At 42.0% G+C, this 25,826-nt stretch overlaps 1 protein-coding gene across 2 annotated transcripts; it reads left to right on the top strand.

The window, feature by feature from the left end:
• Window positions 1-49: 49 nt before the first annotated feature.
• Window positions 50-25,152, top strand: LOC142502629 (omega-hydroxyceramide transacylase-like). Of its 2 annotated transcripts, XM_075613871.1 has the most exons (5): window positions 50-447; window positions 11,825-12,057; window positions 17,014-17,079; window positions 21,835-22,044; window positions 24,909-25,152. In XM_075613871.1, exons 1-5 carry the CDS (start codon window positions 249-251, stop codon window positions 25,020-25,022), a joined length of 822 nt encoding a protein of 273 aa, XP_075469986.1. In that variant the 5' UTR covers window positions 50-248; the 3' UTR covers window positions 25,023-25,152. The 2 variants fall into 2 exon arrangements, with proteins under 2 accessions (XP_075469986.1, XP_075469987.1); XM_075613872.1 differs by lacking the exon at window positions 17,014-17,079.
• Window positions 25,153-25,826: the final 674 nt, after the last annotated feature.

Here is a 25,826-nt window from a genome sequence, read left to right as displayed (position 1 = left end):
TGCAGTTATGTGTCAGCATGTGCAGTATTTAAATGGTCATTTACTACAAAGCGCCTCCACAGAACATATTAAACAAAGCCGGTTACAGAAAGCAGAAAACTAGGAAGACGGATTATTAAGGAAAGCTTGTTTTCCCTCTCTTTATTTTACTGTTACAGGCACACCCTGAAAGTTTAGGAGATTGCTTTTAAGTAGAGTTATTCCTTGCTACTGCAATCTCAAAAGCAGAACAAAACGTTCTTAAGGCAATGACAGAAGATGTAGAATCCGAAAATAGTCCTATGTCCCTGTCCTTTTCAGGCAGCGGGTTTCTTGCGTTGTATCAGATTGGAGCTGTGCAAGCCCTGTGGGAGCTGGCACCTGACATCCTAAAGTCGGCTCCCAAGGTTTATGGAGCCTCCGCTGGATCTCTCATTGCTGCTGCTGTAGTCTGCAGGACTAATCTAGGTAAGAAATGCATCTATACTGTACGTGTTATGGATGTTACTAAATGCAATGTGTGTTCTAGATACACTGTATCATTACAGCATAGAGCAAGAGACAGTGTATGGGAGTGCAGAAGAGCTGACAATCTATATGCCAAGTATGTAAAGACCTTTGCAGATAACAACCGTGTGCATACATTGTTATTTGGGAGGAAAAAAAAGCCCGAAAACTACGGCATAAGTAGTAAATGGAATAGCTTTGCACTCTATGAATTTATTGAATTGAATATGCCTGTCAAAAGAAAAATAGTACCCGCAGCGCTCATAAGCAGCTGTGACACCAATTAAAATCAAACAGAAAGCAGTTCAATGCAAAGAGAGAAAAAACATCTCTCTTTGCATTAAACGGCTTTCTGTTTGATTTTAATTGGTGTCATAGCTGTTTTTGAGTGCTGTGGGTACGCTTTCCTTTTGGATCTCGCTAGGGTTTAGGGACACCCTCATACGTGCGTGCACAAATTTTTATTTTCTATATATGTGTAGCATGCTGCGCTTATAGTGCCGGCGACAGCGATGCGACGTCGTGTCAAAACAAATGCATTGCCACCATCGCGTGCGCTTATAGTAAGCGCGAAAGAGCGCGACTTGGTTTGCGATTGCTGGAAGTCATCTCAATTTGATTTTTCCAGCGACCGCAGCCTGACGTCACCATCGCGTCGCCGCCACTATATGCGTAGCCTAGTAGCGCTGACTCACCCTAGATTTTGAATATGTGTGTGTTTGCTACAGAATATGTATAAATATATATGTTCAGTATCTCTGTATTGTATCTTTGTCTTCCTGTATATGAAATTGTATTGTTTGATTTCAAGTGCTGTTTGTTTTAAGTGTGGAGTTAGAACAAGGAGTTGGAACAAGGAAGGGGTGAAACAAGGTATAGTATATTGAAGTACAGTTAATTGTTAGCACTTATAACTCCATAGTTGCAAATTTGAGCAGGATTGAAAATGACACTCAATGCACACATTGCCACATGTATGTGCACTTGGAGCAGCTGTTCCAGGGAGCATACCGCTGTGAGAAGTGTGAGCAGGTGGTCTCTTTAGAGTCAGATTGCTGATCTGAAGCGGAAAGTTGCAATATTGAGGGACATTGACAATCTTGAAAGGACTTTAGTGCTCACTGAACAGGCTCTGGCTGGGACTAGAGGTGCGGATGGTGGAGTGAGGAACAGAAACAGGTTGGTAGCTGGGTAACAGTTAGAAGGGGAAGCAGGGGGAAGAGGAAGAGGCAGGTCAGTTCTTAGCTGACCCATTCCAACAGATTTTCCATATTGAGCAAAGATATTGGGAGTGTCAGGGCAGGAATGGCAAGGTTGGGGGAGACTGATTCCTCTAGCAGTCAGGGAAGAGTTCCTTCAGAACAGAGGGGACTCAGGAAACTTAGAAACCAAGAATGATTGTGGTGGCAGGGGATTCCATTATTAGATATGGTAATCTGTTGCCAAGACTGTATGAACTGAACAGTTTGTTGTTTCCCAGGGGCTCAAGTTCGGTACATTGTGGATCGAGTAGACAGATTATTGGGAGGTGCTGGGACTGACGCAGCAGTCTTGGTACACATTGGCACCAATAACAAAGTTAGAGAAAGCTTCAGACAAGGACCTTCAAGGTAGTATTTTCTGAAATACTACCAGTGCCATGTGCAATCCCAGGGAGACAGTCGGAGATTAGGGAGGTTAATGCATGACTAAGAAAGTGTTTTTTTTTAGAGCACTGGAACTCCTTTTCTAAGAGGCGCTATCTTTATGGTAGGGACGGATAGCACCTCAACGAAGAGTGATTTTCTGTGCTAGGGAAGAGAATATGAAAAAGATTGTATAAGATTTTAAACTAGAATGAATGGAGGAGGGACAAGAAAAAGATAATGTTCTTATTGAAGGACAGTACAAGGAGCTTTCAAAAGAACTATTCATCGAAAGGGCAGTACAAAGGACTCAGGGTCATGCCTTAAGGTTGGAGGAAAGGATATTTCACCAGAAACAGAGGAAATGCTTCTTTACAATAAGGGTACTTAAAATGTTGAATTCGTTACCTATGAATGTCTGTGGTGGTAGTCACAATAGATATGTTCAAAATAAGGTTGCATATCTTTTTAGAAAGGAAAGATATACAGGGATATATACCAAGTAAGTAAACATGGAAAGGATGTTGATCCAGGGAGTAATCTGATTTCCAATTCTTGGAGTCAGGAAGGAATTTTTTTTTTTCCCTTATGAGATATCATTGGACGATATTTCACTGGGGGTGTTTGTTTACCTTCCTCTGGATCAATATACTGTAAGCAGGGCTGGCAACAGATTTCTAGGTTCTAGGGGCCAGGACTACAGTTCAGACCGGGCCCCCTACCCACCGCCCCCCCCCCATCAGCAGTGTTTCGAGCCTCATTTCACACCTTGCTGGCCCCCCATTTCACACCTCTCAAGCCCCCTCTATTTCCCTCCCTCTTCCCATGTATTTCTCTCCCCTCAGTCTCACCTCTCACTTCCCCCTCCAACAATTACCCTACTCTCATTCAATCTCTGCCCCCCCACCTCACATGTATTTCTCTCCCCATTGTCTCATTCTTACTCCCTCTTTTCCTCACTCACCCCCTCTCTCCTCTCACTCTCCCCCTCCGTCAATTACCCCACGTTCACTCAATCTCCTTCCTCACACATTTCCCCCCACTAAATATATACCAAAAAACCCAACTCCCTAATGCAAAAAACTTCCCACTCCAAAATACATATACAAAAATCCCCACTCCCCAAATATATACAAACCCCCCCAAGTACATACAAAAAAACCACCTCACCAATATATATATATTTTGAACACACAAAAGACTAAGACAATCCCCGAAAGCAGCACTCTAAATATACCACAAAATAACTGATAACATAATACCAAAAGACCAGGAAACTAAAGTCAGAATAGAAAATGAATAGATTTTAATAGCGAGCAAAAAGAACACTAACATTTAAAAACATATACACACTAAGGGCAGCAAAAAATACAAAAAGACTGTGACTGACTAAAATTTACAAAAATCAATAATGCTGAAAAAGAAATCAAAGGCAAAAAATGTGTCTGCACAATGAGCCTGATAACTATATAAAGCGACACAAAGAAAGCTGAATATTTCAAAAAAACCCTGGTAAAGACCTAAGCTAAAAAGGTAGATAACTAAGCTAAGGGCATAAAGAAAGGTATGGCATAAATAAACCTATATACAAAAATGATGTACATAAGAAAAATAATAACTTAAACCAAGGGGGAGGCACAGGGGAGACAAAATGAAACAAAGACTCAAACCCTGAACAGCAATACAAAATATCAAAATAAAAAAAAGATGCATACAATGCCTGTGGTGGCTGCACAAAAGCAAGTAAGACACATGGCTGTAGAATCACAAAAAGCCAGTGCTGTTTCCACTCCGGGAAGAAGGCCCCCTTGGCTGAAACGCGTTGAGTGTCCACTCTAGGCAGCTATTCATTATTTTGTTGGCGTGACTCTTGGTGCTTATCCTGTGGACTGTATGACTTATTTCCACACATCCTGGAGTTCCTGGAGTTTAACTCCGTGGGACTGACTCCATCATCACTATATGGCAGCTGAGTATCATTTTCTCTGCTATCTGGAGTCATTATCTCCTATGGAACCCTTACTCTAGGTTGTTTCATATGTGCAAACAGCACTACCTTTTTGTGATTCTACAGCCATGTGTCCTACTTGTGTCTTACTTGCTTTTGCGCACTCATAGTGTAGTAAATTATTAAATTTATGGAGGACTGGAAAAGGTAAAATTGTGCACTCACAAACAAATCAAGAACATAAGCAGTTATGAGTATAGTCAATCGCCAACGGTGCCGGATACCAGCAAGGCAAGCGTGAATGGTGTATCTGCTACACTATATTTATATATATATATATATATATATATGGTATTGCTTATACATTCATTAATTCATCATCCTCACACTACAGTCCTGTGTCAGTGGGGATTTGGTTAGGCGCTAATACTTATATATATATATCTATCCCCATACATATAAAAAAAACAATACATATAAAAAATGCATATATAACCTACCCAAATACATATAAAAAAAGACCCCAATGCATATTAAAAACCTCAATGCATATAAAAAATCCCCCAATACATATAAAAAAGCCCCAATACATATTAAAAAAAATACATAGAAAAAAACCATACATAAAAAAAACAATACATGGAAGAAAAACAATACATAGAAAATCCCCCCATACATATAAGCAAAACCCAATACATATAAACCCCCCAATAAATATATAAAAAACAATACATAGAATATAAATGTAGCCCCGGTCTCTTTCTGGTCCCAGAGACCCCCTGTGTAGCGTGCCGAGCGATTGCGGGTGCCGCCGGAGTCAGCGACGGACCTGCCGGTACAACACAAAGGTGGGGGCCGGAGCAGGGCGCGGTCCCAGTCCCCGGAGTCTCGGCAGCGCATCCGGGTAGCGGGGGCCGCCATTACCGCTGCGCGCTTGCGCAGTGATCGCGCATGCGCAGAAGGCTCACAGGAGCCAGTACCAAGTCGCGCATGCGCAGGAGAAGCACGCCCGCGGCCCCAATGTGTTTGCAGCCTCTACGGGACTACAGTTCCAAGGGGGCTTGGGGCCAAGCACCCCAGGTGTCCCCAAGTGGCCAATGAGAGGCCAGGATTCTCAGCCAGGGATATAGATACATTTCGCGGGCTTTGGAGCAAGGCAGTTGGAGCTGGGAACAGGAAGGGGGAGGAAGGGTGTAGGGAGCAAGTGTCTCCTGCACCGGGTAAGGTATCCCCAGATCCCAGGCAGGCCCCAATCCCTGTTAGGGTAGTGGGTAGGTACTGAGGGACGGCCCCTAAGTTAGGGACCCTGCCTTTAGGTGTGGGTGAGTGTGTAGTCTTGTCAGTGTCATGGCTGTCAGTGCTGTGTGCGCTGACAAGAAGGCACAGTGTGTGTGTGTGCAGTGCGGTTGCTGCGGGTACCCGGTTGAGTGCAGTGCGGTTGCTGTGGGTACCAGGTTGAGTGCAGTGGGGTTGCTGCAGGTATTAGGGACCAAGCTAGTGAGAGGAGATCCGGGAGGTGAAGGGAGAGGTAATGTGGGAGCAGGGGGTCAGTGACCCGTCTGCATAGGACAGTTCTACCCCGTAGGCCCCTAGGAGTATTCCCTGAAGTCACCATAGGTTGCAGTGCTGCAGGGAAGCCCTATAGGATAGGAACGCCGTTCACCGTATTGTGTAGACAGTTAGGGACAAGAGTGCGGAGCAGGATTGCTGGTGAGCTGTTTGGGACCAGACGGCTGGACATTGAGACCCAGTAGGCAGACCGTTGATTCATCTGATCCTTTGCGAAGAGTTACCGGTCACCGCCATGACCGGAAGGTATTATTAACATCAAGTGCACCAACACCGGTCAACAGGCGCTGATCCCGCCTTAGGCGTAACTCTTGAGGGACACTAAGCGAGTGGCTAAAGGACTGAGCCTATACCAATACATTAATACATGGACACGGTGTGTGGGGCACGTGGTGAGGGGACGGAGACGTTACTCCTGATGAGCGTGGCCGAGCCACTAAGGTTATATGTTATGCTTTAATTGCTATAATATAGAGTGATAAGGTTACCGTGCATTATTACAGTAAAACTGGTTGCATTCATATGTGTGTTGTTGTATTTCTTGCCCAGGGCAATCTCACATCACGGGGATCCTGGGTAAGTGGAGGCGCTGCGCTATAGGTGTTACCCCAGGCTCCCAGCTAGCGGAGGCTCAGATCTCCTGGAGCCACAGGTTGTGTACAGTGACCAGTAGTCCCTTTGGGAGCGTTCAGAAAAAGGGCTACATAAACAAAACATAAAAAAAAAAAAATACTGTGACAGGGTGAATGAACGTCACCAGCCATATGCTTGAAAACCTTTGTTTAGGCTTGCAGTGCAGCAGTGACGAGGTTAAGTTGAGAAGGGGTGCTTAATTAGTCTGACCCCAGCTGCATAATCAAGGTGTTAAAACCCCAGGCTGTACACATATGCAGGAGAGTTGGTGAGGAGACAGGACTGAAAATGCTGAAGAGATTACTGCTGTAAGGTCTGTGTTGCAAAGTACATGTGTGATAAACTGTCTGTCTCCTGCATACAAAAGTGAAGCTGCCTTATTTTGTTTTGTCTGCTGAAGAAGAAGCTATTTTCTTTTGTTTGCTGATGAGAAGCTATTTGTTTTTGGTGTGCTGTATGTTTTAAGACTCAAATAAATAAGCCTTATCCAAAGAACCTGCGTGTGTGGTTGCATGTACCCTGCAACAAATACGTATAAAAAAACAATACATATAACCCCCCCCCCACCCCCATCCCCATCCATAGAAAAACCCACTACATATAAACCCTTACTTTGCTGCTGGTCAAAAGTGTCAGGCCTCTAGTCGGGCCTGCTGGCTGCGGGGGTGGGGGGTGGCCTAGCTCTCCCCAAGCTGCAGGTTTTTCCTTCACTCTGTCCCAATCCGAGCATCTGATGTCATTGCCGGGCGTCCCTCATACCGGCGTGCCGTAAGCGTAGCCCAGCTCACTTCCGGTGCGCACAGATGTCCTGACGCGTGCTGATGTCAAAGGGCCTGGCCTGGGACAGTTAGTGAGTAGGGAGGCCGCAGCTTGGGAAGAGCCGGGGCCCGGCAGCCATGAGAGGTCGGGCCCAACTGCTTGGTCCGGCCGCCGGTCCCCCCCTCAGCCAGCGGGCCCGGGACACCTTTCCCAGCTGTCCCCCCTGTCGGAGGCCCTGACTGTAAGTAGGGATATAGGATAAACTATTTGTCGTCTAAATTTAGCTAAGGTTGAACTTGATGGACGTATTATTTTTTTTTAACCTCCTCTATTATGTAATGAACTAAACGGAATAGATAGGGATGGGGAAATAGCAAGGGGTCATAGAGTTTGGCAAGCAGGAAGCCACGCATATTAAATACTGATACTACCAGAAAACTTCTAAAGACTAAATCCAATTGGAGTGGAAAGACCGGTGCAGATAAGATAATAGTACAGACTGAAAAAAACTTAAATGCATGCTTGCTAATTAAAGAAGCCTGACAGATAAAATGGGTGAGCTTGATTCACTAGCGACAAGGGAGCAGTGTGATATCATAAGCATTACTGAAATGATGGAATGCAACTCATGACTGGGCAGTTAATTTAGAGGATAATTTCCGTCTTCAAAAGGATCGAGCAAATAGAAGTGGATTAGGAGGAGTATGTATATATGTTAATCTAGATCTAAACCTTTTATAAGGGAAGATGTTTATGAAGGGAATTATGAAAATGTAGAGATCTTGTGGATAGATATTAGCAATTAGAAAATTAGAAATATCTGTGATAGAGGAGGCCAAAATAATTTTGTAAATGGAGAAGGCATCAAAACTAGGTCATGTTTGCTTTATGTGTGATTTTATTTATTTTTTCAATCTTTTTTTATTAGAAATCTTACAATCCTACAGTTCTTACATGGTAAACATACTTATTTTCAATACATTCCAGCTTGCATCAGTAGTTATACTATAGATAATGTAAGATCCATTTCTTTTTTAAACCTTAACATAACAACTATTTAATATATACCAATCTTACTGTAAATTGTCAACTAGTTAAAAAACAATTTGTTAAGAGGATTTTATATATGGGAGTATATTTTTTAAACGGTTTGCGTATATTTTTGTTAGGATTTTGAAATAATTTGCTACTGTATATGCAATACGGTGGAGATTTCTTGTTGCCTTTTTCACCCACCGTAACTTAAAATGTGATGGTAAACCCTACAGTCTTGAAAATGCAAAGCCAGCAGTACAACTAACTTCACACTGATGAGCTCTCCATTCATTTTTATTCACACTGATACACATACACACTCTTTCATCATTTGCTTTCAGGAACCTTTTGACACCTCCAGCCATAAAACACATCCACACCGGGGGAAGGACCAGCACAGATAACATTCCAATAGACACTGTTTATAGTATAGCTTTTGCTTGCTTCATTCATTGTAACATCGCCGGAAGAGGAGATCAGTATATCTCGAAAGCTCGCACAAATAAAAGCATTTCGTTAGCCACAGAAAGGTATCATCTATATATTTTTTGATTATTGAAGCTCGGCTAACACGGTACTGATACCTCTACATGGATATATATATATATATATATATATATATATGTGTATATATATATATGTATACACACACACACACACACACACACACACACACACACACACACACACACACACACACACACACACACACACACACACACACACACACACACACACACACACACACACACACACACAGTATATATTAGTAGATAACATAAGCAGGGGTGGTTTCATATACAAGTAGCAGTGATAGCAAAATGTACACTGGAGTTTTCTTTTTGTGTTAGTTAAGTACATTGTCACCCTACTAAGCAGGATTAGGAATTATTTCTCATTCTCACACTAGTAAAAGACTTTGCTTCATATAAAGGAATATAATTGGGTCAAGCTGTCCACATATACCACGTGAGAAACCTGAGCCTAGCATGTGATTATTGGGCTTGGCTGACTGGGGATTTTATGACTTGTGCAGCATTGATTACACCAGTGTTTCCCAACTCCAGTCCTCAGGGAACCCCAACAGGTTAGGTCTTAAGGATATCCCTGCTCCAGCACAGGTGGCTCAATCAAAATGACTGAGCTGCTGATTGACCCACCTGTGCTGGAGCAGGGATATCCGTAAGACCTGACCCTTTGGGGTTCCCTGAGGACTGGAGTTGGGAAACACTGGATTACACTACTCCTTCCTGTTTAACACTGTGACGGGAGGGGGTAACAAGGCTATATAATAAAGGTCAAGCCTATTTGGTTATCCCTGCTCCGTGTATATGGGTCTAAGAGAGTTAGCTTTTGGACTCGGTAACATTATATCATTACATTGTATTGTATTTATTGTATGTAATAAAACCATTTTTTGTGTTTTCCCCTTTACGGCCATGCAATCAAGCAGGGGTTGCTAGTTGATGAGTTTCAAGAGGGGTTTTGTGGTGGAACCGTTGTCCGAATGTGCCTAGGAGGTTGGGATCCAAAGTGACCAGTTCCCCAATAAATATACCCGGGAATCATGCTTGGTTCTCAGATACATGTAGGCACATTGTCCTGGCAATACCTCCCCTTGGAAACGTAAGTGCGACTCATCACTAGGGCGCCCTGTTTCAGCACATCTCGGAAAGGCGAATGAGGCACAGGGATAAATGTGTATCTCTTGAGCTGAGGGAATCCCTAGGTTAAGGGGGGTACCCCAGCTAGTGTAAGGTGACCCACAAACATGTATGGTTGGCTACCCACAAGCCATATACTAAGGTTGGGGGGACTCTGAGAGTCGAACCTAAGTCAAAGGGAAAGCATGGGCGGAAATCATGTAGACAGAAATAAAAAGAGTACTTTTTCCCTTTTCTGTTCCCTGTACCCAGAAACTCATAGTGTGTTAAAATGGAGTTTTAATATGTTTAAACATTCGGAACCTATGTCCTAACAGGTAGCCCGTGCAATCCCATAGGCACCAGTATGTCTGCTGGACATCGGAGTTCAAAGCAGCCAGAGGATTCCCAGAGGTGTGAACAGCATTTGGTTAGTGGGGAAAGGTGGAGTACTAGCTCCGGAGATCAATGGCAGTCCTCTGGGATGCCACTTGTTCTGCCAGACCTAGGGGCGCCTGCCCAGCGGGTGGCATTGGGATAGCTGGTGGGAGATGTGGCAGGTTTGCACATGTCTCTTGGCTATTTCAAATTTCTAGCTGACCTGGCTTTTATACCCGGCTTGGCTCTGAGTGGTTGGTTAAGAAAGTTCCCACGTGCTGATTGGCTGTCTGGTCTGCTTCTATTTTATGAATGAAGAAGGGAATACTATAAGAAGCCGTGAGCCAATCATATTGTGTGTTCCCCTTGAGTCAGAGCTGAAAGAGCAGGGGCGGGCTTTTCAATGTTGCTTGTGCGAAATAGCAAGGCAACCGGCATCGATTTCATGCCTGCCCGTCAGAGACCAAGTCCCAACTTTTGCACCCAAGTTCTCAGAAACGAACGTAGCGGTCGCGGCTAGGATTTCATGACGATTTTAGTTCCTGGAGATTTTGGGCTAAGTCCCAGTCAGGGTAGCACTCTCCCAAAGAGTTCCCTACACCTAGGAAAGTCTAGTTTTCGACCCCAGTAAGTGTGTTTTTTTGTCTGTATTTTGTGTTTCACTGTGTGTATGTGAATTTATGCCGAATAAATTACAATTTATTTCTCTACCTTTCTCTACCTTGCTTTGCTCAATGAATGATCCTGGTAAAATGGTGTAAATGACAAACACACCCACCTGTAAATAAACACAGCCCATATTATCTTTGGTCGAAAAAGGCTGCAGCAATTTATTATTATAACATCTTCTTAATATTGAGATTACATCCTCAGATCTCCTGGCCCCTGCTAACATATAACTATAGAAATGTATGTAGTGCACATTCAATATCCTGTCACAATAGCGTTATATTATTAAATTAAAAAGGAAACAAGCTCAATAATAAATAACAATGTAATTGATAAAGAGACGTTTTTTCCCTGAAATACGATACGGGTTATTGCCTCACAATCCTGCATTAATTGCAAGGTACATCAATAGCAGTTAACATGGAGTGGCAGTGCAATAATCTGTATCACAGGTTAGTAAATCCTGAAATATGGGCCTTATTTACTAAGATGGAGCAAGTCATAAAATACTGTGGCTTATATCCACTAAATTGTGCTACTCGATTAGAAACATTCCAGCACCAGAAGACACTTTACAGCCAATTCAAGTGAATAGGCCATAAGATGTCTTCCAATGCTGGAAGGTATCTTATGACAGCGGTGCACAATATTTTCTGGGGGGGCGCAGCAGTTATAGAGGTCCGGCACTCTCCCCCCAGGCATTTCAATTAAATGCCGGCGGAGCGCGCAAGGCCTCTAAAATACACTTGCCTTCCCTTGCAGCGATGCGTCGTCATGGAAACCTGGTGTCAAATGACGCCGTGGGGGTCACGTTACCATGGCAATGTGATGTCACTTGACCCCGCGCGTAATTTGACGCCGAGGCTGAGTAGGGTGAGGGGGGGGGGGGGGTGGCGCCAGGCGCCGAGGAGAGCAGGCAGGGGTGCGCATGGGGAAAAGTTTGGCACCGCTGTCTTGTGAAGTAAATACTGCCCTGTATGTCCCATTTAGATACTGTAAATGGGCTTTAAAGTGTCTAATGGCTTATCGCCACTTAAATATGGCCCACTTTTATATTATGTATTCTGTTGTTCTTTCAGATGAGTTGCAGAAAACTTTCTTTGAGGCTGCGATGGAAGCCAGGAAGACAATGCATGGTCTATTATTTCCATGCTTTAATGCAACCAGAATTCTGCACAAGGCTTTATTGAAATTGTTGCCTGACAATGCACATCAGTTGACTACAGGCCGACTTCATGTTGCGCTTACCAGATTATCGGATGGGAAAAATATACTGGTCTCGGATTACAAATCCAAAGAGGAAGTCATGCAGGTAAGAATTTAGTGAGGCCTATAAATTAAACATGGCAAAACCATTGCTAAAGGAAACGTGTTGGTAAGCATAGTAATCTAAAGTCCTCGTTGTATTCAATAAAAATAATATATGCAAAAACATCACTACTTAAAACTCATACAGTATGCATGCACTTTCATGACAAAATATAGAGGATTATGAGATACAGAAGTATCAAGACTGACTGGAAAAGCAAAAAGCTGCAGCTCCAGCAACGGTGCCTGCTATGTACGCACTGCATGTAGTCCATGCTTCCAGATCGGACCCCCAACAGCTTTAATCCTCCAGAGCCGGGGCAACCGCAGTTGAATGACTGCAGCCTGCTCTGAGTCCAGATACATTAAAGTTTGCTACAATAGTATGACACTGTTTCTGTCAGGGCTATGGAAGTGACTCTGAAAGGTTCAGGGTCACCACCAGATTGAATTGATGACAGTATTAGGTTTAAAGGGATTAAAGTAGATAATTGATGCTTAAACAAAAAAAAAACGGCCTATGTAAATGTTCGAACATAAATTTTATTATTTTAATTCTGAAAGAAACCTTGTAATTAATGATGTGGGATGAGGTTTTTGCAGGGAAAATGTGGAAGATAAATGGGCAGTCTTTAAAACATTGTTAGAAAAACACATCAGTATATACCATTGGGTAATAAATATACACGAAACAAGCCTTAACCAATGTAGAGTAAGGTAAAACTTGCAGCTGCAAGGGACAGAAGCTCCTACCAACTAGTACTCAAACCCAAGTGATGTATATAGTATGACGAGTAAGTTAAAACATAACTTTATTTAATGTTGTAAAATAATAGTGGACAAAAACCAAACAGAAATATCTCCACGTGATATAAAAATACTGGATGTGGGCTAATGTAGATAAACTAGCTACAAAGTGAGTTAGTATCTTAGTAAGTAAGCTAAATCCACAATGGTAAATAAACTGTTGCGGGTACACCAGTGCCATATATATAGTTGGTGATTCCCTTAGGAATGAGATAATCTCTTCCAATGGGCTGGGGGTGCATATAACTAGGTGTCAACAAAGTGAATGTAGCTTATGTTGATATGATAGGCTTAGTTTCTCAGAATGCCTGTCTATACAAGAACACTTAGTTTATATAGGAGGTGCCGGATAGTATAGGCACTGGCATAGTTAAAGAGGGTACACTGTGGCAGCATATGGGTAGCTAACTTCCCCTTCTCCCTTCCCCATTTATTTAACAATGTGGATAAATAAACAGGTAGGGGAGAAAATAGAATGGAAGAGGCGGGCTTTTACATTCTTAAAGTCAGAAGGGTCGGATGCATCATATCAGAATTATAAGGAACGTAAGAAAAGTTGCAAAAGGGCAATCAAATTAGCAAAAATTGAAAATGAAAAAAAAAAAAGGATTGCAACAGAAACTAAGATGACACCTAAAAAATTCTTTAAGTACCTTAACAAACAGATTAGAAAAGAAAATATAGGACCCTTTCAGTGTGAGATGGGCATATTATTATTGGAGATAAGGAAAAATCAAGGGTACAGAGGAAGTCCTCCATTTCATCGTATCCCCTTGCTGCACCCGCATGGCAGCCCCTCCTGTGCCGCGCGCACGAAAAGTGTGCCTGCGCTGCCCCCGGCTTTTTAAAAGCCGTAGCGGATGAAAGCATGCCACATGGAGGCACAAATTCCCCTGTGGGCAGTAACATGGACTGCCTCCCGAACGTCCCTGGAGACACGAAGGAACGGAAGACCGCATCTGTATTAAACAAATTTTTTGTCTCTGTATTTAAAGGACAGAGTTAGTAAGAGAGAAGAAAAGTAGGTTTGTTTGGCAAACGAAAGGGTGGTGCTTAGGAGGAAAGTAGGAATTTGTATGGGAGGAAATCTGCTGTAGAGCTTGATTTCCTCAAATGACGTTCCACACTGCGGGAGCACATTTGGAGGTAGCGGGTGGAGTTTGTATGCCACGGTTGTGATGTAAGTTGTCGGGGGCGCTGTGTGATGGCATGCAGAAGATGTCTTCTCTAGGGATGATGAGAGAGTGGTGTTGTATAGATAAGTTTCCAGGTTTGGGCAGTAAAGGTTACAGATGGGAGAGAGGACAGGTTGAACATTGGAGGGGTCTAGAGCATATCTGTTTCTGTATGTACGTGTGGAAGCAGGGGTTGGGGAGGGCGCAGAGGGTAGAGTTAGGCTAAAGGTTAGAAGATGATGATCAGAGAGGGAAGGGACTGGTAGAGGAGTTAGAGACAGAGCAGAAGTGGGATTAGTATGTAAAACATGGTAATTAGAAAAGTGCAAGATAAAATCTAACAGTTTGCACCTACCACAAGTTAGTTATAAGTGGAAAAAGAGCTCTATATGGCTATGAGAGATAGAGATGGTAATTTATTGGGGTGAAATTGTATCCCTGATGAAAGCACGTCACGTGCTGAAACGCGTAGGAGGAGGAGCCTCGAGGGGTTGCAGCTCTTGTGCATTCCTGTCTCATTGCCCCAGTCCTGGTGGTTTAACGTGGAGTCCCTTGGAGAGTGTACTGCGGAGGCTGTGAAATTTTGAAGCTGTGTGGGGTGTGTGAGATTCGGCTCTCAGCCCCTGTGCGCTCCGGTAGTTCCAGGCAGCGGCCGGGAAGGGTTGGTGCGTCACGTCCGGCCGTGACGTCATACCCGGAAACCCGGCACCCTGTGAGCAGTTCCATCATTGGTGTGCGAGCCCAGGAGAGCTGTGGAGCGGTGTTTCTGCAGCAAGTGCTGTGAAGGAGGAAACAAAAGGAGCCACCAGCGCGAAGTGTATGAAGTCTGGGTGAGCGCTTTCCACATTTGATGCCTACGGCACCTTCCCATTTCTACACACTTCAATACCTGCACAGTTGGTAGCGCTTTCCATCTAAACTACCACTCTGGATTTTAACCTCTCAAAGGCCACTCTTGCCCGAGTCTGTCATATCAGACAGGGGCATTAACTTGTATTTACACCACATGGACAATTTCTCTCTGGCAGAGACTTGTGCTATTTATTTTATATATTTTTGTGTATTTATTCATGCAATTATATGCTTATTTCATATGTGGTTTTCAACATAAAGTGGCTACTGGGCCTGATCCTAACTCATATAGCGCTTCCCTGTTTGTTTGTTTGTTTATTGTCCTTATTTAGCAAGGTTTGGGTACCTTGCATTGGAAGCTGCTTATCTGTTTGGGTCAATTTGGTTCCGTTTGCCATTTTTTGTTTTATAGCCACAATCAACCCCTCTCACTCCTAATGGTTCATGTCACACAACCTATCAATGGTTTAAAGTATATATATTTATAGGATTCAATTTTATTCACATCATTAAGGTGTATTTCGTTCCAATTTATTTTATTTTTCAATCACACCTGGATTTATTTGTCAATCCCTTGTACGGTGAGTGGTTTCACGAATTTATTACCAGGCGCACTAATTTTTCTTTTGTTTTAGAGTTAGGCTAAAGGTTAGAAGATGATGATCAGAGAGGGAAGGGACTGGTAGAGGAGTTAGAGACAGAGCAGAAGTGGGATTAATATGTAAAACATGGTAATTAGAAAAGTGCAAGATAAAATCTAACAGTTTGCACCTACCACAAGTTAGTTATAAGTGGAAAAAGAGCTCTATATGGCTATGAGAGATAGAGATGGTAATTTATTGGGGTGAAATTGTGCCGTTCAGGGAAATATTACACAGAAAACTCTATTGACTTTAATGAGACTTCACAAACTGACCAGTTTTGTCCCAAAGACTGAATACAAATAAAATTTTTAGTAGCATTATATTTGCATATATAATTCTTATTGAATCAAACAAAACTGAGATGAAGCCCAGCTTGCTACCCCTAAATTCATGTAACTTGGCCTCCTATGTAAGGCTTATTTCAGCAAATGTATTTAATATCTGGAGAGAACAGGGAATGTATAAAGCACTATGTATGTGAGGATATATTTTAAAGCCTGTATTCTTTATTCCCTGTGACAATCCTTCCACCTGTTTAGAAAAGCTGGTATTGTTCTGTGATGTGATTTGGGAGTTGGTCCTGTAAAGAGTACATTGGATGATGTGACTGTATGGACTAATTTCTTAGATAGCAGACTTGTAATGTGAGTTGCATTTCTATGGAGGGGACGCTGTGATTTAATCAGCTGAGGTTCCTGCAGATAAATGTGTATTGAGACAATGGTTGGGAGGGAGGAGGTGTTACAGACATTTGGTGAGTGTTAAAGAGTGTACAATCAGGTTTTCTCTGATTGGCCAGCAGCCCCTGTCCCATGTAAAGGGTAGCAACAGAGGGATATATAAGAGGCACTGCTGATCAGAGAATTTTGGAGAGAGTCACTCTGGGAAGGAGTGTGGAGAGCATCTCAGAGCATCTGAGAGCCGATCTGAGAGACTGAGAGCCATTCTGTGAAGGAGTTTGGATCTTGACTGTGACCAGCTGGAGATACGTGTCAGAGGCTCTGATGTGTGATCAACCCTCTGATATCCTGGATGAGAAGCGGACAGGGCAAGCCTTCTTGAGGCAGGCCTCTGCACATAACAAGGTTAGAGTCTAATCCCGAGACCCCCAGTTGGTATTGTAACTTGTTTTGTACATCTTTGTTTTGTCTGCTGGCATGCCAGAATAAACCTAATTTTATTCAACAACCTTGTCTTGTTTGGTGCTAGTGTTCTCGGTGGTTTCGGTGTAAAAGTACTGGTCTCCTGTGACAATAGCTATTTACAGTCTTACCTTAATGAAAAGGCTCAAATGCCTTCTATTCATCATATTTTAATGATGGAGCATGGAAGGTGCATGGTGGTAAGAGCATGACTCTCTCCATATAACAATGTGAACCTTAATTTGAAACCTTTAAATTAGAAATTTCGGGGTTTGGCTTGTGCATTTCCAGTGTAACATATTTATTGTCTAATACTGTTCTAATGTCTCAACTTTTACAGGTGCTAATATGCAGCTGTTTTGTGCCTTTTTACAGCGGGGTTGTCCCCCCTTCATTCCGAGGAGTGGTGAGTGTTGGTTTTAAAATAAGGTGGAAAGCTTTGCTCATGCCTTTTACAGCAATATGGCTCCTTCAGAGACTTAAAAAATGATTCCCACAGGTTTTGTACCGATTCTTTAGCTAGACACATTTTCTTTCATTAAGGATCCAAAAAGTGCCTGCTGGTGCTTTGCAATTTTATTTTATTCTATACTTGTATCAAATCAAGAGAGGATTTACCCACGTCTATGAACAGAGATGCACAAAGATATTGAGCTTTACTGCTTACGTTCTTCATAACTTCTTTTATGGAATCTAATAAATCTCTCAGTGACATATGGGGAAAAATAGGTGCAACGTGCTCTGGTAGATAAGATGCTAAGGACTCTATTCAATATGTTGTTAATGTCTACTTTTGAAAAACTCGTTGAACGTGATCTTTCTCTACTAGCTAGTGGCTATTGATTTAATAGGTCTCTAAATATACAGGTTAATAATCTGACTGAAGGTGAAGAAAGAGCTTTAAAAACTCTTAAGGAAAATAAACAACTAATTATCAAAAATGCAGACAAGGGAGGGCAGTGGTTGTAGGAGCGACTACCACAGGGAGGTATTGCGCCAACTTGGGGGTACTATCTCTTATTCTGTACTAACTTCTGACCCCACACTGTCATATATGGCGGACCTTAGGGACGATCTGGAGGAAGGTAACATTCTGGGAGTGCTTAATGACAATGAGACAGACTTTATTTACAATCCTTATCCCATCACGGCTGTGTTCCACCATCTCTCAAAGATCCATAAAACGTTGATCTCCCCTCCTGGGAGAACTATCATCTCCAGCATGGACCTTAGGGAGATGGTCTATCATGGTACGTGGACCATTACCTTCAGCCTTTGGCGAGGTCCCTTCCTTCTGCCATATTGGACAGTGGGAACCTTATGTGCGAACTTCAAAACCTTACATGGAAAAAACTTTATCTGGTTGTCACTAGGTGTGACTTCGTTATATATGGTCATCCAGCATTCCCTTGGGGTGACAGCTGCATGTCACTTTATAGAGCACTCAGATCTTTCCCTCTCACAAATTACTTTTATTTTAGATTACATTCACTTTCTTTTAACTCACAAATTTTTCTTGTTTGATGGGGTTCACTATCTCCAAACATGGGGAATGGCAATGGATACCAGCTTTGCCCCTTCCTTTGCAAATCTTTTCATGGGATGGTGGGGGTCGTTCCACATGTTTGGGGATTTTAACCCCTTCCGAAAGCACATTATTTTTTATTGTTGATTTATAGATGATGTAATCTTGATCTGGGAGGGTGATGTCACAACACGTTTATTATTTATTGAATGTATAAATGAAAATAATTTTCATCTTAAATTTACACATATACCACTATCACCATATTCGATATTTAAATATTCTTTTATATGTAGATCTGTCCTTAAAAATCCAAACATATATTTACCGCAAAGATAATGCAAGGAACACAAACCTGAGAGCGGATAGCTGTCACCCCAAAAATCTCATCCGAGCAATCCCCAAGGGTCAGTTTGAGAGCAAAATGCAATTGCTTGAATGATGAAGACTTACAGATACAATCTAAGGACATTTATGATAGCTTTTTGGTGAGAGGATATGGGTCAAAAATCATGTCTGATACTCTGGAGGAAGTTGGGTATGGACACATTACTAATTGGAAAACAAAAGAAAGTATTTTCCAAAACAAATCCTTTATTCATTACTCAGTTTAGTAAGCAAGCAAGACAGATAAAGAGTATCATAAACAAACACTGGGAGGTCCTAAGATTGGATCCAATAATAGGACCTGATCTACAGGCAAATCCAACATTGGTGTTTTTACATCCCAGATGTCTATACCAACCCCATCATCTAGGAGCTCATATAATATTACTATATATATTACTACCCCAAAAAGGTAGCCGGGATCAGGTCAGATTCTCAGCTACCTTGAAGCACAATGCTCCGGTCAAAATCCTACCCTGAAAACGTTCTTGCAGCTCACCGGCAGGAGTCCCTGCTTCAGAGAAGACCAGAGAGGTAAAAAGGGGCATAGGGATTTGTGTATCCTGGGTATAGTCAGGGGTCCCTGGTTTAGGCGGAGTCCCCAACAGTATTTGTCCAAACCCCCGGACCAGATATAGGGGTTTGGGGTATCGCCAACTACGTATAAGGTTACTAGAGTAAAATTATTTCTAAGTCCAGCTTCGGTATAATTGAAGCAACCCTAAGCATTATTTGAACCACATTTTATTAAAACTTGTTATAGGAAGGTCTACGAGCTATGAATTGAACGTGCATGTTTTTTTTTTTAGATCAGAAGGACAGAAGAATTTTATATGATTTTTCTGAACATGGTGTATAACAGTGTATATGTATATGCCCTGTACATGAACTGGGGAATTTCCAAGTCTTTGCTTCAGAGAGACCAGATGGCCACCAAGCTTGGTGCCACTATGTCTGGTCGGGTCCCGGACTTGAAAGTCTTAGAGATGCCAAGGTGTTAGGGTGGGCAGAGTATCAGAGTTACACTCGTACCCACGTCCTGACATGAATAAGGGCTATCCGGCAACCATTTGCCCAGCCCCAGAGCCTGGCACAATGGGGGGTTCAATATGCTAAGTGGCAGAGGTGCCAGGTTGGCGCATGCCCCTTAGCAGAATTGAAATCTGTGCCCGCCCGGCTGCAGAGTACCGGCAAAACTGTGATAGGCTGGTAGGAAAATTTCCACGCGCTGATTAGCTGTAGCGGTTCGTAAATGGGACTTTAAATCTTATAAGAAACCTAGCAGCCAATCAGGTCTAGAGATTCTAAGCGCCAAGACAGCAGCGGCAGATTTGAATTGACTAAAAGATGCTCTGAGAGAAATAGACGCAAGCCGGCTTCAAAAATTTCAAGGCGAGAAATTTTCTAAGTCCCACTTTTAGAAGCCAAGTTCTCCAAATAGAATATAGCGGTCGCGGTTACAAGCCGAAAAGAGTACCAGGACGTTTGGGACGTTTGGTACTATCTCCCGGTCAAGGGATTTTGTCATCTCCGGAGCAGATACAGTGGTGGCGTCTGGTAACGCATGCAGAGTTGAAATCCAGAACTTTTGCGTGTATATCCCGGTCAACCAAAGACTTTGTTTTAAGGACTATCTGAGTTAGGAAAGGTTAGTTTTTTAGCCCAGATCCCCCAGTAAGTGTGTTTCACTCTGTATAATTGTAATTCACTGTGTGTACGTCTGTTTCAATGGAATAAATGACAATTTCTTTTGCTCCTTGATTTTGCTCAATGAATGATCCCGGATTAAAGGTGTAATTGCCTGGTCTCCCGTGACAGGGATATACAAAATAAGTATACATGGGAAGGATGTTGATCCAGGAAGTAATCCGGCTGCCCATTCTTGGAGTCAGGAAGGAATTTACTTTTCCCCTTATGAGATATCATTGGATGATATGTCACTGGGGTTTTTTGTTTGCCTTCCTCTGGATCAATATGTACAGATGCAGCAGCCATTATTCAAACAAATCATGGCACCGTTTACGTGTGCTCTGCTGTACTCCACGCTTCATGAATGCGGCCAATCGCCCCAGGCACCCGCGCTTATCGCGGATGCTTTGTTGAATTTCATGGATTCTGTTTCTTTGGGTGCAATGAAATGAATGATTTGCAATGTGTACAGTACTGTGCTACTGTGTCAATTTAAGGTGTTTAAAAACCAGAACTCTAAAATAACATTTTCTGCACTCACCGCACCCGCCTCTTAAGGCGGTAAGGTTGGAAGACATCCCGCGTCATGATATCGGTATTCCGATGTACACAACGCGTGATTTGTTTGAATAATGGCAACTGCAGCTGTAAGAATAGATATAGGATGAAGTATCAGTTTTCTAAATTTAGCATAGCTTGAACTTGATGGATGTGTGTCTTTTTCCAACCTCATCTACTATACAACTATCTCAGAGAGCATATTCCATGGGGGTTTTCCCACCACTCACCTGGTTTCATTAATCAATGTGATTAGGGGTGGAGAATTCTCACTGACCTCACGCAGGAACTGCTATTTAGGGAGTCTGATCTAGATTACAGATCACTGGCGAGTCTTATCTGAGGTGGGGTGCGGCGGTGTTGTGCATCGTCTCCCGGCATTCTCCTGCACCTTGCGAGTGTGTCCCCTGCTGTGAAAATGGCTGCACGGCGTCAAATGACACCACGTTACCATGACAATGGGATGCTATGTGAAATCATGATGTCACGCAGTGTCAAGTTGTCATGACAACTTGACGCCACGTGACGTGATGTCATGATGTCACGTAGCGTCCCGTTGTCATGTCAACGTGGCGTCATTTGATGCCACGCAGCCATTTTCACAGAAGTTTCAGGGGAGACACTGGCAAGTTGCAGGGGAGATGCAGGAAAAGGGCGGGAGATGTCAAACCACGCCGCCACCGCAGGTAAGACACGTGAGGGGGGGGGGGGGTGAGAGTTTTTTGGGAGGATCAGAGTGTTTTTTAGAGGAGGGGAGGCGGGGGCGAGTGGCTTTTTGTTTTGACCGAGTAGTTTTCTTTAGACTTTGTCGAGCCCTGGTAATACATATGTTGATAACATTGAAATCTTGCAAAATTTTTCTTTCTTTTTGATGTCAGACTGTATATACATGAATACGTGATCTGTGAGGTTTTCCATATATATAGGTAGATAGAGAGTGAGTTGTGTTGATTTGCTTAAAATTTTTGCCTGTTTTTCTAAGTGAGTTCTTTAATTTCACAGAGATATATTGACGGTGGATTGACAAACTTTCAGCCTCTCTTTGACTTGAAGTCCATGATAACTGTCTCCCCTTTCACTGGAGAGATTGACATATGTCCACGGGACTGCCCTGTTAGTCATTTGTGTTTGCAGATCTGCAACACCAGCTTTCAGTTATCAGTAGAAAACCTGTGCAGAGTAAGCTACTCCCTCTTTCCACCCAGTTCTATGGTAAGTGCTCAATTCATAGTTGACAAGCAAATACCGTGCATAACTAGTTTGATTTCCACTCAATTATTTCAAAATCTCTTCCTGTTGGTTCGATTTCAAGTTGAAGTAGAAAAGAGTTGTTAAATCTAAATACAATTTATAACTAAAATTGATGGTCCTAAGACCAAATTGTACACATTTGAAGGCGCAATCCATGCAATATTCTACTGTACATGTGTGTTTTTTTTTTTTTATTAAATCTGTTCTATAATATTAGAAAATACTTACTAAACATTTTTTATTCAACTCTTAAAGATGCAGTTCAAGCGACACTTTTAAAAGGTACTTTTTATTAAATGTAGTATATGCAGCCTTTGATTACCTTTATTGAAGATGAATTACCAAGGCTCCCGATGGATTCGTTCTCCTGTGATTGATCAGTAAAGATCCTGCTTCCCAGGGTTCGCTCAATGGCTGCCTTTCAGTTTCAACTAATCCTTCAGTCCGTGTAACTCAGCAGCTACAATGTATTCTTATACTATTAAGGTTACATTATCTATTGTTGGCTTGCGGCTCAAACTGTTAGGAATATTGGCAAGAAATGATCACAAACAGGAAAGCGTTACAAAGATCTTGCACTGCTGGTAAGGGTACGAAAGCCCGCAGTAGAAATCAAAGGATACTTAGTATATTAAAACATTTAAATGGAATTAAGACTTGAATAAAAAAAATTGTAAGTATTATGTAATACTACAGATCTGATTTTTTTTTTTTTTTTTTTTTAAACCACACGTAGAATATTGCATGGATTGCTCCTTTAATGCCATTTTTATGGGTTTTAATATACTGGGCATCCTTTGATTTCTACAGTATAGCAGGTTTTTGCACATTTCTCCAGCAGTGCAATATATTTGCAACACTTTCCTGTTTGTGATACAAAGAAAGGGAATTTGTTCCTTATTTTCAAAGATACCAAATGTAACCAAATAAAAGTTACATTTGTTTAAGGAACCCAATTAGATTGTAAAATTTTCTACATGTTTTTAGGTCAGCTATCAGGAATTGAACATTGAAAAAACATTTTAAATTGTACATTACTTTACTAATTAACATCTGCTATTTAGTTTTAGTCACACTTACAGTATATTGCTCAAAAATTATTTTTCTTGTTTAGAAAATACCAACACTCTTTCCCTGTTCATCATAAATTACCTACCTGACTTTTAAGGATGTACAAGTTGAACTTTGGAACACATTTTTAAATCCAATCAAAATTCTAACCAAAACCTTGGATTTATTTATCTTTTTTTTTTTTTTTTTTTATTTAGTAAACTGGACAAACCTTTGAGTTTGCTACCAAAAAACCCCCCAGAAACCTAGGCTGTGCTGAAAAAGCTATGTAATGCGGCAGGCCTAAGCTTATATGGAAGCCATATTAAAATGGACAAGAAGCAAAAAGTGACATGCAGTGAGTGCTCATTTGCATGCCAATACCTAGAATCCCTGGCTGCAGTGGAAGCATTGAATGTTAACAGATAATGGGGGAAGTCATGTACCCACAACTGGTATTTTTATTTGCTGTGAAAAAATTTGAAGTTCCAAAAATGTAATATATCATTCACGCTTATTTTGTTTTCTTTCCATCATTTAAAAAAAAAAAAAAATCAAGTTCCAGTAAAACCAAAAAAACTAACCTAATTTATAACCAAACCAAAACACCGGTTAAAGTGCCCACTCGTACTTACTGTAGTCACTGGATCATGCAATGGTTTTCAATGTCAGACAAATATTGATATACAATCATTTTAGCAGGTGGCACTTTAATATTACTTCAATCATGAATTTTCTAATGCATACTGTATGTAGTAGCTCTGGTTACTTTATTGCAATGTTGTAGTCACTAGAGCATATTTTCCTCATATTTTCTTGAATAGCCCCTAACTAAAAACAATATGTATTGTATATGTCATGGAATTTGTCATTTTTAAAAATAATTTAAAAACATTTTTGAAGGGTAAATTTGAATAGCTGTTATCACATATCTTAAAGTATGAAATTAACCCTTTGGAAACCAGATGGGCAGCGACACCAGAGTGCCACGGCCCCACTGGCAAAGCGTGGTCTAGTGACCACCCCTCAGAATAGTGACGAGATCTCAGCAGCTCTTAACCCGGAAACGAAAAAGGAGCCCTCCTCTTGCATTTCCCTGCACACCAGATCATTTCTTGCGCTCAATAGGAATGCAAGATGGGATATCCCCTAGAAAATATGTCCTACGCCAGGAGGCCCCTGGAGTGTCATGACCCCATGACGTGGTGACTATGTAGTTGGGGCACCCAATGTGTTAAAGCAGTAAATTGTTCTGCTCATCTTTCTTTTACATATACAGATATACGATCTGTCCTCGGCACCATGAGTGAAAAAGCAAAAGTCTTCTGGGCTGGAGACAGTGTCTGTCGTGATTACACTGCTGGGCTACATGGAACCCCTTCAGCATTAATCCTTCAGTGCCACGGCTGCAAACGGCCGTAGCACCGACAACATTAAATCTGACTACATCTGTATATATCTTTCACCTTATTTCAACTTATTTTCCCTGGAGATGGCATTACTACTGTAGCTAGGGCAAGCCCTCAGCTCCTAATATATTCAATTTTGAAATTGCCTTAGAATAACTCTTGACTGGGAGAAACAATATGGCCACTAGGGCAAGCCTCATCCTGGTGGCCAATAGAATGCCGTATCATGATTGTGAGAGGATATTGCAGGCATCTTTATTTTTCCTGGCAAGTACTGGCATTAGAGTGGTTACCTTAGCCTTGAATGCTATGGTTCAGCATGAGGGGAGCGCCTGGTTTCATTCAACATTTTCTTTTCCCCCACAGATACTTAATGAATTTGTCTGCCAAGGCTATAAAGACGCCATTCTGTATCTAAATACAAATACTGTAACATATATACCTGTAAGACTGATGACAGGTACAGTAAAATCGATCTGAAAATCAGGATTCTAAACAGACCTTACAAGAAGACTTCTAAAGTTTATATACCATGAAGATGAATTGGAAATGCATACACAATGTACTGTATATTTGTGAATAATAAAGAGGCAGTCTCTTGGTGATAATGTTTCATGGTAAATTGTGAAAGGTTTTTATGGAGTCATAAAAAGTGATTGTGGAAAAGTTAACCGAAGCATATTTTATAATGGGATATTTTATTTTACATTTTTGCAGTAATTTTGTTTCTTTTGCAATGGATTACCAAGACTGTATGTACTTGTCTTGGACGGGTCCCCATTGTCACATGTCATACAGTGGTTAAACTACAGACAATGATTCTTGATATTGTATGCAAATTAGCACCCAGCGGGTGTGTCAGTTTTAGCTTCCTATCCATTTTGTTTATTAATTCTCTAGAGCGTTTGCATGCAACATTACACAACTTGTGCAAGTACAGTAAGCCTGGAACTCTTTCTGCATTATACTGTATGTAACCAGATCCCCTCTGGTCCCCCGGTTCCTCAGCGATCCCCCCTCCCCTCCTCTTACCTCAGGTAGCTGCAGGGACAGTAGCGGGTTGCTAGGGAGGCAAGCGCATCGCCGGAGACCTGCGGCGAGTGCAGGACAGGGCCGCCATATTAGGAAGGTTCGCGTATGCCCGAGACGAGCCCGGTGGCCATTAGGAGGATCGAGCATGCACAGTGTGGAGATAGAGGTGGCCATTAGGAAATAGCTCTGCATGGGGAACTACAAGCCCCAGCAGCCGAAGACCACATGATGCGCAGCAGCCAATAGGGTGCC

Source organism: Ascaphus truei, chromosome 9 (genome assembly GCF_040206685.1).
Source record: "Ascaphus truei isolate aAscTru1 chromosome 9, aAscTru1.hap1, whole genome shotgun sequence".
Taxonomy (NCBI): Eukaryota; Metazoa; Chordata; class Amphibia; order Anura; family Ascaphidae; genus Ascaphus; species Ascaphus truei.
The sequence above is the reverse complement of the archived record's forward strand: the minus strand, read 5'-3'. Positions and strand labels throughout refer to the sequence as shown.